We start from the raw sequence: 14727 nt of genomic DNA on the forward strand, positions 1-14727 counted from the left end.
CATGTGGGCAAGGCTAGTCTCGAACTCCTGACCTCATGATCTGCCCGCCTTGGCCTCCCAAAGTGCTGGGATTACAGGCATAAGCCACCGTGCCCGGCCTGAGATAATGATTCTTAGCATGTGGTATTTAGAGGCAAGTGTACTCCCCTCCTAGACTGTGATCCCTGTGAGAGTGTAACCTCTCTGGCCTCCCCAGGGCTACAGTACACAGCCTATAGAGGTGCTCAATAAATGTTTGCTGACCCAAGTAGACATATAAGGATGGGAGTTCAGACGTCGGGGTGGGGCTGCCAGGAGGCAGAGAACAGAAGTAGACCTGGCTGCAGGGCTGGGGTCTCAGGGCAGTGCTGGGGACTGGGAATGTGGTGTTGAGAGGGCTTCAGGGAGACGTGATGGGAAGGTGGGGAAGCCTCTGCACGTGGACAGACCCAGGTGGTGTGGACAGGGGCTGTGAGATTGGAGAAGGAGGCATCTGGGGGACTGGTAGCGGTTCCCAACAGGGGAACGTCCCTCTGAGGGTGGCCTTTATCCATCTCTGCGTGGCCTGTCCTAGCTTCCCTTGGCCAGCCTCGCGGCTGGTCTCTTCGTTCTCTTTCTTGATCTCTAGCTCTTTATTCCTCTGACATTCTGCCCCATCTGCTCCTGGACTCTTCCACCGCATGTATATCTTACTCTCTTTCTAACTCCCTGCCTGGGGCCCCCACCTTTGAGCATATATCATCAGCTTCTCTCTCTGTCGTTGCGTTTCTCTGGGGTTATCTTTCCCTCTACTCCGCCCGGACACGCCCTCTATCTCTTCCTCCCACCCTGTCCCAGTCCAGTACTTGGGGTGGGGGTAATGGAGAGACCGCCAGGTCCCTTAGAAGAGGCAGGGGGGCGGGCCCAACCTCTCCATATTTACATATGTATGAGGTCGCCTGGGCCAGTGGCAAGGAGGCGGAGCTTCTGGGGGTGGGAAGGGGGCGGGCACCCCCAGAGCCGCAGAGTATAAAGACCGCGCTCGGCGACCGCGGGCCCCGCACTGCTGAGGAGCGGAGCCTCCGCTTGGGGGGCCCCCCATCCCTGGCTGTCCCCCAACTGCGCGTCCCCGCCCCACCCCCGCGGCTGAGCCACCACTGGTGCAGTGGTCTCCGCTTGGCGGAGGGAGCCTTGAGCTTCGTTCCACAGCTTCTTTGCATCTTGAATTTCGGGGCGGCCCCCTCCCCCACCTCTCCCTGCCTTTTTGTACCCCGCTTTTTTTCTGCATTCTGCTCGGCTTTTGTAGCCGTCTGCTTTTGCACCCCTTTTCGTTTTGTTTCTAGACGGTTTGGCGAGGGTGAAGCTGCGTTCATACCCCTTCCTCTTGTTATTCTCTCCTGCTCTGACAGCACCCCTTTTCATCGCAGTTGGGGGGCCTAGGATCGGTGCATCTTCCGCCGCGCTGCCAGCACCCCGCAGCGCGTGGCCGTGCATCCCGGAATCTGCAGCAGCTGCATATCTGAGGGGGGTCTCCTTTGCCTCCGCCGCCTTTGCTCCCCGCGCTTTTGGTTGTGTGGAGGGCTTCAGCGCGCGGCGCCCCCGCTTCTCCGCAGCCCCCTGCCCCGCGCCCGGACTAGACCCGCGCCGCCAAGATGGTCATCCAGAAAGAGAAGAAGAGCTGCGGGCAGGTGGTTGAGGAGTGGAAGGAGTTCGTGTGGAACCCGAGGACGCACCAGTTTATGGGCCGCACAGGGACCAGCTGGGGTACGCAGGGCCGGCACGCAACGGGCGGGGGAGAGCCGCGGGGTGACGCCTCGGGGGCGCAGGGTCCCGCCGATGCGGCCCCAGCTCCCTTCCCGGGTCCCCGGCGTCAAGCCTCCCTGCCGGGCTCTGGGCTGGGAGGGGGCCGAATCGCCAGCCTAATCTCCCCGGCTGGCCGTGCGGAGGCGGAGAAAGTAGGTCACAGCCGCCTTCCCGCCCCCCGCGGAGCCCCCTCGGGCGGGGGGTCGCCAGCTCTGCCTGCGTGTCCGCGCCGTGGCGCTCACACTCCCTCTCGGGGCCTGTCCGCTCCACACGGGCGTCCCCCACCTCCAAAGAGCGCCCCTTCCCTCCCTCCGGCTCTCACTAGCTCGGCAGCCCCGTCTATTTTTAGCTCATGCCCACCCCCTGGACCCTGGGAACGTTCATGAAGGGGCGGGTCTTGGGGGGGTGTGTTAGGGGGGTTCTTCACGGCGGAAGTTGTATCCCACCGCCTGGCCTTGGGAGCCTTCTCTGACTGCTTTGTGGGTTGGGGGGCTGCTGAGAGTATGAGTTTTTCCGAGGCTGCAGGTTTTGCTCCCATGTAGGTGGCGGAGGGAGGAGTGGTCACTGTGGTGATTTGTGTGCATCAGTCAGCCAGGTGTCTGTGACAGTCGGATGACTTGGGAGCCTCCCCAGGCTGACCATGGCAGGACTCAAGGAGTTGTAGTAGTTGTGGGGGGGGGGGGGGGTCTGGTGACCTGCACAGGTGCAGGTGAGGGGTGGAATTCTTCCAAGAGGGATGGTCAAGCTGGGACGTTGCGACACAGGGGACACTGTGTGACACGGTTTACAATTTTTCCACACTGATTTGTCACTGTCCCCATCCGTCCACCCACTCAGGAGCCCACGAGGTGGGTCCCATGCCATCCATGCCCTCAGGGAACTCAAACTCCAGCCCCTGGAATGAAAGAATCCAGCAATGCTTGGGAGAGCCAGAGGACTTCATGGAAGAAGTGTCTTCTGAGATGGAAGGATTGGGAGTCCAGGGTGGTGGGAACAGCCGGCCCCTGGGCCCTTACTTCAGGCAGGGGAGCCATGGAGAAACCCCACCAAGGGAAGGCTGTGGGAGATTCTGCCTTTCCTCCTTGCCTCTGCCCAGGGTGCTGGGTGTGAGTTGAGGGTGGGGTGACTGTGGAAGGTTCTAACAAGCTGTCTCTGAGAGATTTGTAGCTAGGCTAGAGTGTTAGGTCTTGCATTTTAGGAACTGTGTTCAAAGTCTGGCTTCTGAAGGGCACCAGGAGAGAGATTTTGCTATTCAAATCTGAGGGTCCAGGCTCTGCGGGGTGGCATGAGAGTTTGCTTGTGAATGGTGGCCAGTACCCGCTTAAAAAGTCACCATGCTAGCACAGCTTTAAGCATGAGTATGAATGCAGAGGTAACAGATGTGTGCCTTTTCAGGACTAAGCATGGTTGAGAAGTTGGAAATGTAATTGGAGGCAAAGTAACAGCAGCCTATACTTGGAGTTGCCCCAGCAACGAGAGTTTAGGTCTCTGTGGCCTCCACAAGGTCAGGCTTCACTGTGCCCTAGGACCAGGAGGGGGTTGGGAGTCATGGCTGGAAGCCAGACACAACTGCCTGCTTCCAGCTTGTCTCATTTTGCTCCCAGGGGAAGGCTCTAAGACATCCCTGTGGCTTTGTGACCAGTCCCAGCGCAGAACTTCAGAGTGGGTAGAGGGGTGTGTGGGGATAGGTGAGGTTATGGTGGGAATGTTAGGCCCTGCTGACCCTGTTTCCTCCTCCCTAGCCTTTATCCTCCTCTTCTACCTCGTTTTTTATGGGTTCCTCACCGCCATGTTCACCCTCACGATGTGGGTGATGCTGCAGACTGTCTCCGACCATACCCCCAAGTACCAGGACCGACTGGCTACACCGGGTGAGTGTCGCGGCTCCCCCTGCCAGCTACTCTAACTGCTCTTGTGCCCCCAAACCTCCAGAAGGAACTCATAGTTCCTTCCAGGAGTTTAATTCTGATAACCCAATCCCCATGTTCTGGGAAGTTCTTCTTGGAATCTGTCCACCTTCCCATTTCCTGCAGTTGGGAGCTGTGTGATTTGGGCATGTGGCAGATAACCACGGGAGATCACCCTCCCGTGAAGACCATCTCAGATATTCACCGCTGTCCCCACCCTGGTGTTCCCTGTGTCCATTTTCTTCCCTCTGTGTGCAGCCCCTCATCTTATAGATACCCCCAACTTCTGCCTTTGTCGGCTGTAGGCTTGATGATTCGTCCCAAGACTGAGAACCTTGATGTCATTGTCAATGTCAGTGACACTGAAAGCTGGGACCAGCATGTTCAGAAGCTCAACAAGTTCTTGGAGCGTGAGTGTGGGCCTGGCTATGTGGCAGTTCACGACTTCAGGCAGGGGACTGGGGACCTTGGAAGTGGAGCATCTGGCCCCTGACTCTCTCCCTCCCACCTCCTTAGCTTACAACGACTCTATCCAAGCCCAAAAGAATGATGTCTGCCGCCCTGGGCACTATTACGAACAGCCTGATAATGGAGTCCTCAACTACCCCAAACGTGCCTGCCAATTCAACCGGACCCAGCTGGGCAACTGCTCCGGCATCGGAGACCCCACCCACTATGGTTACAGCACTGGGCAGCCCTGTGTCTTCATCAAGATGAACCGGGTACCTATGACCTTGGTCCCCAGGGTGAACGGAGGAAGGATCTGGGGACACCACCTGCAGACAGTTGCATCCTTTCACTGGGGCTAATGGGCATGAGAGAGGCTTGGATGTTTGTGTAGCTGAGAGGAAAAGAGGCGGGGCTCTTGGAGGCTAAGCTCTGTAGCTAGAAGGCTGGATGCCTTTTTTTTTTTTTTTTTTTAAAGACAGGGTCTCGCTATGTTGCCAAGACTGGCCTTGAACTCCTGAAATTAAGCTATACTGCGCCTCAACCTCCCTAGTAGTTGGGACTACAGTCCGTAGCTTAGCTTGGTCTGGATGCCCATCTTTGACAACTTCTTTCTCTGACTCTCTTCACCTTCCATCCTCACTCCAGGTCATCAACTTCTATGCAGGAGCAAACCAGACCATGAATGTTACCTGTGCTGGGAAGGTGAGTTCGTTGGGCCTTCTCTGCCTGCTCACCTGTGTGTCCTTCATGGTTTCTGTGTAATTCACCTGACTCTCCCTATCTTCTTTGCTCCTAGAGGCCCCATCAACATAGAAACAAGGGGGTAAGAGTGGGCTTGTGGGCTCCACCGTAGCTTGAACTCCGAGGGCCTCGCACCCCTCTAGCTTCTCTCTAGGATGCAGAGGCCTGCTCTCCTAGGGGCAGACACACGCCCTCCTTCACCAACACCCTGGCCTCTGGCTTCTTTCCCTAACGCTTCCACCTTCTCCTTTATTCCCGGATTGTCTATATCTTTCGCTCTCCCTCCCATATGGCCCCCACCTGTCAGTTCCTTCTAGGTATCTGGTAGCTGCTGATCTGTTAGCACCATCTGCCACCACTTCGTTGTCCTTGGGACCCTGTTCCCCCCTACCCACCCCCCGGTCTGTCCTTTCTAGAAACTTGCTGCTCCCTCCACATCCCCTTCCTTGCTTTCTATTCAACCCTTAATCATGTATCTGTTCTTTCTTGGCTCTGCTCCAGAAACTGATTCCTGAGGATGGGGTAAGAACTTGGGGTAGGAGTAGAGTAGGTGGCTTTCGTGTCATTAGCAGCCTTCAGGAGTTCCTAGAATGATGACAGAGACAGACCATCCCCTCATCTACACACGCAGACACACTCACACAGACTCACAGCTCCAGGGAGACAAACTTGAGACAGGAATAATCGGGGGCGAAGGAAGAACAAAAGAACAAATGGAAGTCTGGTGAGCTCCTGGGTGCCTGCCATCCCTAACTGGCTCACACCCTATCTTCCTGCACCCCCACAGCGAGATGAAGATGCTGAGAATCTCGGCAACTTCGTCATGTTCCCTGCCAACGGTAACATCGACCTCATGTACTTCCCCTACTATGGCAAGAAGTTCCACGTAAGTCCCAGGGGAGGCCCAGGCTGATGGCGGGTGCGGGTGGTGAGCTAGGGAAGGAGGCCGCGTCGCCCCAGGCCTAGACCCTGCACTGCTCCTCCGGCCCAGGTGAACTACACACAGCCCCTGGTGGCCGTGAAGTTCCTGAATGTGACCCCTAATGTGGAGGTGAATGTAGAATGCCGCATCAACGCCGCCAACATCGCCACAGATGATGAGCGAGACAAGTTCGCCGGCCGTGTGGCCTTCAAACTCCGCATCAACAAAACCTGAGGCCCCTTCCTCCCACCCCGTCTCTCTCCTGTGGATGCTCCTGGAATGTCCCTGACCCTGCCTGATCCCTCCCTCACCCACCCCAAAGGTATTTTTGATAACAGAGCTATGACTTGTCTGAGCCTCACACCCTTTTCCTTGACTTCTCAACCCAGCCTGAAGTCCATTGCGCTTCCCCGTCACTCACATTTCCAACCAACTTCTCCCAACCTCAGATCAGTGAGAGGGAGATGGGCTAAGATGGCCACAGAGGAGTTAGGAGGCTCTCTAGTTCTGGTTTAGCTGTGAGAGCTATCCACTCTCCTGCCTGCATATCCCCTGAGAGTTATAGGAAGTGCTCACTGACCCACCCACCCAGCTACATACCCCCACCCCCCACACACATACAAACGTGCACATGTGTCTCATTTCACCCCTTTGCTTCCAGAGATGAATGTGGCACTCCGTCCTTCCATTCCTAAGCTCTAGCCACTGGTCCTTGATCTCTCACACTTTCTCCCTGTCTACACAGTCGCCATCTTGGTGACTTTGAACTTATCTGGCTCCTGGGCAGGTGTTCTCCTCCTCTCCATCCCTATTCTCTCCTCTGAAATGCACCTTTTTGTAATTGAGGACAAGGTGGTTCTGTGGCCTTTTCCCTCTTTCCTGGCACATTCTGCTTCTCACCCTCTGGTGACTCTGTGAGCTGGGAAATGAGGGACTGGAAGCGAGGCCTGCGTTGGCCCTTCCTGAAAATCCTCTGGCAACCCCCGACTTCAGCAGTTTCTCTCTCTTTCTTTCTTTCTTTCTTTCTTTCTTTCTTTCTTTCTTTCTTTCTTTCTTCCTTCCTTCCTTCCTTCCTTCCTCTTTCTTTCTTTCTTTCCCTTCCTTCCTTCCTTTCTTCCTTCCTTTCTTTCTCTTTCTTTTTCTCTCTCTCTTTCCTTCCTTCCTTCCTTCCTTCATTCCTTCCTTCCCTCCCTCTCTTCCCGTTTCTCTCCCCTCCCTCCCTCCCTCCCTCCCTCCCTCCCTCCCTTCCTTCCTTCCTTCCTTCCTTCCTTCCTTCCTTCCCTCTTGTTGCCCAGGCTAGAGTGAAATGGCACAATCTCAGCTCACCGCAACCTCCGCATTCTGGGTTTAAGCAAGCTATTCTCCCGCTTCAACCTCCCGAGTAGCTGGGATTACAGGCATGCGCCACCACGCCCAACTAATTTTTTTTTTTTTTTTTTTTTTTTTGTATTTTTTAGTAGAGACAGGGTTTCTCCATGTTGGTCAGGCTGGTCTTGAACTCCCGACCTCAGGTGATCCGCCCGCCTCGGCCTCCCAAAGTGTTGGGATTACAGGCGTGAGCTACCGCATCTGGCCTTCAGTTTCTTCCTAGGCCCTTCTATCACCCAAATAGCTGCTCCCCAGAGGGGCGGGGTTGACCTAGGCTGAATATCCACTTTGTTTTTACGGATGGCTCCCTTCCCCCATTCGCCTTCCCAGAATATCCTTCAAGTTCCACTTCCCAGGGAGCTCTGGGGGAGGGGCGGCCATTCTGGCTCTGTCCCCAGTGGCCACCTTGGAAACATCGGCTGGCTTTGGGACTATTCCACCTCCTTCCCCTGAGCCCAGATCTGCCCCCACCATCCTCTCTCTGGCTTCTCTTAGCAAGTTATCAACTAATCACTAACTCCTTCCCTTTCCTCCGCATGCTGGCCTGAAAGTTCCAAATCTAGCCTCTGAATGTCTTGGCTCCATCTCCTTCAGACCCCTTTGCCTTTAAAAAAAACAAAAACAAAAACAAAAAACCCATAATGCCCATAGAATGTCAAATGAGGGGCCTCCTGCCTCCTGCTCTGAATATTCTGTAGCTGTAGAGGCATTTTAACCCTTTGTCCTCCAGCAGCTCTTCACTTCCTCATCCTCGCTAACCTTTTTCTTTTTTTAATGCCGCAGCCTCCACACTCCACCCACTGGTGGACCCTTCCCTTTTTCTCTAGCTGGATCTGTGTTTCTTCCCTTCGGGCCCCCATGTTTTCCTGCACCCGCCCTACCATGGTCTCTCTCTGCAGTTATTTAATGCCTGTGTCAGATCTACTGTAAAAAGAGGATTAAGTAAAATAAAATGAGAGCAATTATATATATAAATATATATCATACACAGAGCCCTGTGTGTGGGTTGTTCCTTTCTGAGCAGTTGGAAGAGCCCAGGGAAGGAGTGGAGGGTGGATCTGGGTGGTCCCAAGGGGATCCCCCAGGCCTTGGAGGCGGCTCCCCAGCTTTGACCTCTTCCTTCCAGTGTCCAAGCATCTACCCCATTCGCCTTGACTAATTTAGTGCACACTATCTTGAGATGACTCCATACAAGACAGGCAGGAAACCTATGTCCCTTTTGTACAGTGATGCTTATGAAGTGCCTACTGTGTACATTCTAGGCACCGTGAGGACACAGTTATGAAAGAGGCAGAGATCCTGCCCCCAAGGAGCTCCCCAGTTTAACAGGAGAGGTGAGGAGCACACGAGAAACTCTCATACAAGGTAGACCTAAACATGCTTCAAGGAAGGGGAGAGAGCCTGTGATGATAAAATTCAGAGCCGCCAACCACTGTCTGTCAGGCACGTTAAAGGGAAGCTTTCTCAGAAGAGGTAGCATTTAAACGGGAGCTTAGAGGAGGGGTGGTTTGGAGAGAAAAGAGCATCAGCAAATGCTCAGAGACAGATGAGAAAAGTTGACTGAAGAAACATGGATGTCAAAGCAATATGGGCCAGGCGCGGTGGCTCATGCCTGTAATCCCAGCACTTTGGAAGGCTGAGGTGGGCAGATCGCCTGAGGTCGGGAGTTCAAGACTAGCCTGGCCAACATAGTGAAACCCCGTCTCTACTAAAAAAAAAAATACAAAATTAGCCGGGCGTGGTGGTGCATGCCTGTAATCCCAGCTACTCGGGACGCTGAGGTAGGAGAATCGCTTGAACCCAGGAGGCAGAGGTTGCAGGGAGCCGAGATCGCGCCATTGCACTCCAGCCTGGGCAACAAGAGCGAAACTCCATCTCAAAAAAAAAAAAAGCAATATGAACTATATGATCCTAATTTTGTGCAAAGTAAACACACAGGCCGGGTGTGGTGGTTCATGCCTGTAATCCCAGCGCTTTGGGAGGCCAAGGTGGGAGGATCACCTGAGGTCAGGAGTTCAAGACTTGCCTGGCCAACACAGTGAAACCCGTCTCTACTAAAAATAGAAAAAATTAGCCGGGCCTGGTGGCGGATGCCTGTACTCCCAGCTACTCGGGAGGCTGAGGCAGGAGAATTGCTTGAACCCAGGAGGCGGAGGGTTCAGTGAGCTGAGATTGCGCCATTGTACTCCAGCCTGGGTGACAAGAGCGAAACTCCGTCTCAAAAAAATAAATTAATTAATTAAAAAGTACACACACGTAAGCATAGAAAAAAATATATATGATGTTTCTTGTGGTATATGGGGGAGGAGAGGGGCTTATAGTTAATTTTTATTTTCTTCTCGGGGCCTTTTCTCTTTTTGCAATGAATTGGTCTTAGTATTTGTCTTGAAAAATAGCTTTATTACATATGCACACACCTATACACAATTTTATCATGAATGCATAATACACACACGTGAGCGCGCGCACACACACACACACACACACACCCGTCATCATATAGAAAAGGATCACTGGGTTTTGGTCATTGTTATACCAAAATTGGGTAATATCGTACACACTTTTGCATCTTACTTTTCTCACTCAATAAATATCATATGTCAGTACTTCCCCTAGCAGAGCTCTAATTCATTTTAAATTTTCTTTCCTTTATTAACTTATTTATTTATTTATGTACTTATTTCTTTCTGAGATGGAGTCTTGCTGTCACCCAGGCTGGAGTGCAGTGGCACAATCTTGGCTCACTGCAACCTCTACCACCCGGGTTCAAGCGATTCTCCCACCTCAGCCTCTCGAGTAGCAGGGATTACAGGCGCCCGCCAGCACACCCAGTTCATGTTTGTATTTTTGGTAGAGACAGGTTGTGCCATGTTGGCCAGGCTGGTCTCAAACACCTGACATTGGGTGATCCACCTGCCTTGGCCTCCCAAAGTGTTGGGATTACAGGCGTGAGCCACCTTGCCGGGCCTCCTTGATTTTTTTTTTTTTTTTTTTTCTGAGACGGAGTCTTGCTCTGTCGCCCAGGCTGGAGTGCAGTGACACAATCTCAGCTCACTGCAAGCTCCACCTCCCGGGTTCATGCCATTCTCCTGCTTCAGCCTCCTGAGTAGCTGGGACTGTAGGCGCCTGCCACCACGCCTGGCTAATTTTTTGAATCTTTAGTAGAGACAGGGTTTCACTGTGTTAGCCAGGATGGTCTCGATCTCCTGACCTTGTGATCTGCCCACCTTGGCCTCCCAAAGTGCTGGGATTACAGGTGTGAGCCACCGCGCCTGGTCTGTAGTATCTTTTTTTTTTTTTGGAGACAGAGTCTCACTTCCTTACCCAGGCTGGAGTGCGGTGGGGCAATCTCGGCTCACTGCAACCTCCACTTTCCAGGTTCATGTGATTCTCATGCCTCAGCCACCAGAGTGGCTGGGATTACAGGCGTACGCCACCATGCCTGGCTAACTTTTGTATTTTTAGTAGAGAAGGGTTTTCACCATGTTGGCCAGACTGGTCTCGAACTCCTGACCTCAAGTGATCTGCCCACCTCGCCCTCCCAAAGTGCTGTGATTACAGGCGTGAGCCACCACGGCCAGCCTAAATTTTTCATAGAGATAGGGTCTTACTATGCTGCTCAGGCTGGTCTCAAACTCTTGGGCTCAAGTGGTCCTCCCACCTCAGCTTCCCAAAGTGCTGGGGTTATAGGCCTGAGCCACTGTGCCTGGCCAAGGCCCCAGTTTTATTTTTTCAGTTGTGCCAGCTTAATTTATTTTGTTTACCCCATGGCAACTTGGAAATGTGTGTTGGGCAAAAAATATATTTTTAAAAGAGACAGGTGCTGGGCACGGTGGCTCACGTCTGTAATCCTAGCACTTTGGGAGGCTGAGGTGAGTGGATTGCCTGAGCTCAGGAGTTTGAGACCAGCCTGGGGAACACAGTGAAACCCTGTCCCAACTAAAAATACAAAAAATTAGCCGGGCATGGCGGCAGACGCCTGTAATCCCAGCTACTTGGGAGACTGAGGCTGGAGAATCACTTGAACCCAGGTTGCAGTGAGCCAAGATTGCGTCATTGCACTCCAGCCTGGGCGAGAGAGCCAGACTCCATCTCCAAAAAAAAAAGAGATAGGCGCCTGTAATCCCAGCACTTTGGGAGGCCGAGGCGGGCGGATCACAAGGTCAGGAGATCGAGACCACGGTGAAACCCCGTCTCTACTAAAAATACAAAAAATTAGCCGGGCGCGGTTGTGGGCGCCTGTAGTCCCAGCTACTCGGGAGGCTGAGGCAGGAGAATGGCGTGAACCCAGGAGGCGGAGCTTGCAGTGAGCTGAGATCCGGCCACTGCACTCCAGCCTGGGCGACAGAGCGAGACTCCGTCTCAAAAAAAAAAAAAAAAAAAAAAAAAAAGAGATAGGGACAGGGCAGGGTGGCTCACGCCTATAATCCCAGCATTTTGGGAGGCCGAGGTGGGTGGATCACTTAAGGTCAGGAGTTCAAAACCAGCCTGACCAATATGGAAAACTCTGTCTCTACTAAAAATGCAAAAAAAAAAAAAAAAGTGTGGTGGCGCATGCCTATAATCCCAGCTACTTGGGAGGCTGAGGCAGGAGAATCGCTTCAATCCAGGTTGCAGTGAGCCAAGATCACACCATGGCACTCCAGCCTGGGCAACGAGAGTGAAACTCTGTCTCAAAAATAAATAAATAAATAAATAAATAAATAAATAACAAAAATAGCAAATATATCTAATGTGTTCCGATTAAATGGAAATGCTAATTTTGGCCATATAATAATTCTCCTGTATGTGAACATTTATATTTATTACTTCTTGTTTCCCTTGGTTTGTCTACCACTCCATATGTTACATTGACCTCATCCCAGTAGTTTTATAGTAAGTTTTCTTTTCTTTTTTTTTTTTTTTTTTTTTTTTTGAGACGGAGTCTCACGCTGTTGCCCAGGCTGGAGTGCAGTGGCGCGATCTCGGCTCACTGCAAGCTCCGCCTCCCGGGTTCCCGCCATTCTCCTGCCTCAGCCTCCTGAGTACCTGGGACTACAGGCGCCCGCCACCGCGCCCGGCTCATTTTTTGTATTTTTAGTAGAGACGGGGTTTCACTGTGGTCTCGATCTCCTGACCTTGTGATCCGCCCGCCTCAGCCTCCCAAAGTGCTGGGATTACAGGCTTGAGCCACCGCGCCCGGCCAGTTTTCTTTTCTTTTTGAGACAGAGTCTCACTCTTGTTGCCCAGGCTGGAGTACAGTAGCGTGATCTCAGCTCACTGCAACCTCCACCTCTCAAGTTCAAGTGATTCTCCTGCCTCAGCCTCCCAAGTAGCTGGAATTACAGGCATGTGCCACCACGCTCAGCTAATTTTGTATTTTTAGTAGAGATGGGGTTTCACCATGTTGGTCAGGCTGGTCTTGAACTCCTGACCTCATGTGATCTACTGCCTCGGTCTCCCAAAGTGCTGGGATTACAGGCGTGAGCCACTGCACCTGCCCGGCCTATACTAAGTTCTCTAAAATCTGGCAAGGCAAATAGGACCCCCTCTCCATTCTGTTGCTTATTATTTACTTATTATTTAAAATGTTATTATTTATTTTATTTTATATTCTTTATTTTATTTATTGAGACAGATTCTCTTGCTCTTTCGTCCAGGCTGGAGTGCAGTGGCATGATCTCAGCTCACTGTAACTTCTGCCTCCTGGGTTCAAGGGGTTCTCCTGCCTCAGCCTCTCAAGTAGCTGGGAATACAGGTGTGTGTCACCATGCCTGACTCGTTTTTGTATTTTTAGTATAGACGGGGTTTTGCCATGTTGCCCAGACTGGTCTGGAACTCCTGAGCTGAAATTGATTCACCTGCCTTGGCCTCCCAAAGTGCTGGGATTACAGGCGTGAGCCACCGTGCCTGGCCTTCAGTATTTATTTATTTATTTTTGAGACAGAGTCTCACTGTGTTACCCAGGCTGGAGTACAGTGGCACGATCTCTGCTCACTGCAACCTCCTCCTCCCCGGTTCAAGAGATCCTCCTGCCTCAGCCCCCTTAGTAGCTGGGATTACAGGCATGGGTCACCACTGCCAGGCTAATTTTTGTATTTTTAGTACAGACGGGATTTCGTCATGTTGGCCAGGCTGGTCTTGAACTCCTGACCTCAGGTGATCCACTCGCCTTGGCCTCCTTTTTTTTTTTTTGAGACGGAGTCTCACTTTGTCACCAGGCTGGAATGCAGTGGCGGGATCGTGGCTCGCTGCAGCCTCCACCTCCTGGGTTCAAGCAATTCTCCTGCCTCAGCCTCCTGAGTAGCTAGAACTACAGGTGCGCGCCACCATGCCAGCTAATTTTTTGTATTTTTAGTAGAGACGGGTTTTCACTATGTTGGCCAGATGGTCTCCATCTCCTGACCACGTGATCTGCCTGCCTTGGCCTCCCAAAGTGCCAGGATTAGAGGTGTGAGCCACCACACCTGGCTCAAATCCAGTATTTTTTAAAACAACTAGTGGCACTTACTCATTCCTATACATTTATGATAAATTTACCCAATTCACACACACACAATGAAAACTTGGGATTCTAATTGAAATTGCATTATATTGTATTTATCTCGAGATAATTGATTTTTCTTGTTTTCTTTTTTTTTTTAGTTTTTCCATCTGAGAATCTATCATTTTCTTTGGATCTTGGCTTATGTCCTTAAACAAGGATTTGTGGTCTTCTGCATACAGGTTCTGTGCCATTCCTTCTTTGTGTGTGCCATTCCTATTACACTTATTTCTTGATATTTATTGCTATTGTCTTTTGAGATGGAGCCTTGCTCTGTTGCCCAAACTGGAAAGCAGTGGCAGGATCTTGGCTCACTACAATCTCTGCCTCCTGGGTTCAAGCGATTCTCCTGCCTCGACCTCCCGAGTAGCTGGGATTACAGGCTTACACTATCACGCCCAGCTAATTTTTGTATTTTCATTAGAGACGGGGTGTCACCATGTCGGCCAGGCTGATCTCGAACCTGACCTCAGGTGATCCTCCTGTCTTGACCTCCCGAAGTTCTGGGATTACAGGTGTGAGCCACCATGCTTGGTCTTACTGTCATTATTTTGAATGGAATGTTTTCTTGTTCTCTAATTTTTCACAGTGCTTCTGCTGGAAGATAAAATTAATATTTTTCTCCCTACTACTTATCTACCTTACTAAATTCTGTTAATTCCATAATATTTCTGAGTTTTGGTATACTATCCTATAATCAAAAAGGCATACATGTGTATGTATGTATGTGTGTGTGTATAGATATAATATATAATATATATATAATTTCCAAACACCCACTCTAACCAGAAAGAAATTTTTTTTTTACCAGTGATTTTCTTCCTTTTTTGTTCCTTTTGAATGCACTAAAACCAGAGTAAGCTGGGCGCAGTGGCTCACTCCTATAGTCTCAGTGCTTTGGGAGGCAGAGGCGGACAGATCACAAGGTCAGGAGTTCGAGACCAGCCTGGCCAACATGGTGAAACCCTGTCTCTATTAAAAATACAAAAAATTAGCCAGGGGTGGTGTCAGGCACCTGTAATTCCAGGTATTCGAGAGGCTGAGGCAGGAGAATC

At 51.6% G+C, this 14727-nt stretch overlaps 1 protein-coding gene across 1 annotated transcript; it reads left to right on the forward strand.

The window, feature by feature from the left end:
• The first annotated feature begins 1018 nt into the window (after window positions 1–1018).
• On the forward strand, window positions 1019–8141 carry ATP1B2 (ATPase Na+/K+ transporting subunit beta 2). Its single transcript, XM_005582785.4, has 7 exons — window positions 1019–1722; window positions 3504–3632; window positions 3974–4078; window positions 4185–4390; window positions 4764–4820; window positions 5647–5745; window positions 5851–8141. The coding sequence occupies exons 1-7, from the start codon at window positions 1611–1613 to the stop codon at window positions 6013–6015; spliced, it is 873 nt and encodes a 290-aa protein (XP_005582842.2). The 5' UTR covers window positions 1019–1610; the 3' UTR covers window positions 6016–8141.
• The last annotated feature ends 6586 nt before the right edge of the window (window positions 8142–14727 follow it).

This window comes from Macaca fascicularis, chromosome 16 (assembly GCF_037993035.2).
Source record: "Macaca fascicularis isolate 582-1 chromosome 16, T2T-MFA8v1.1".
NCBI lineage: Eukaryota > Metazoa > Chordata > Mammalia > Primates > Cercopithecidae > Macaca > Macaca fascicularis.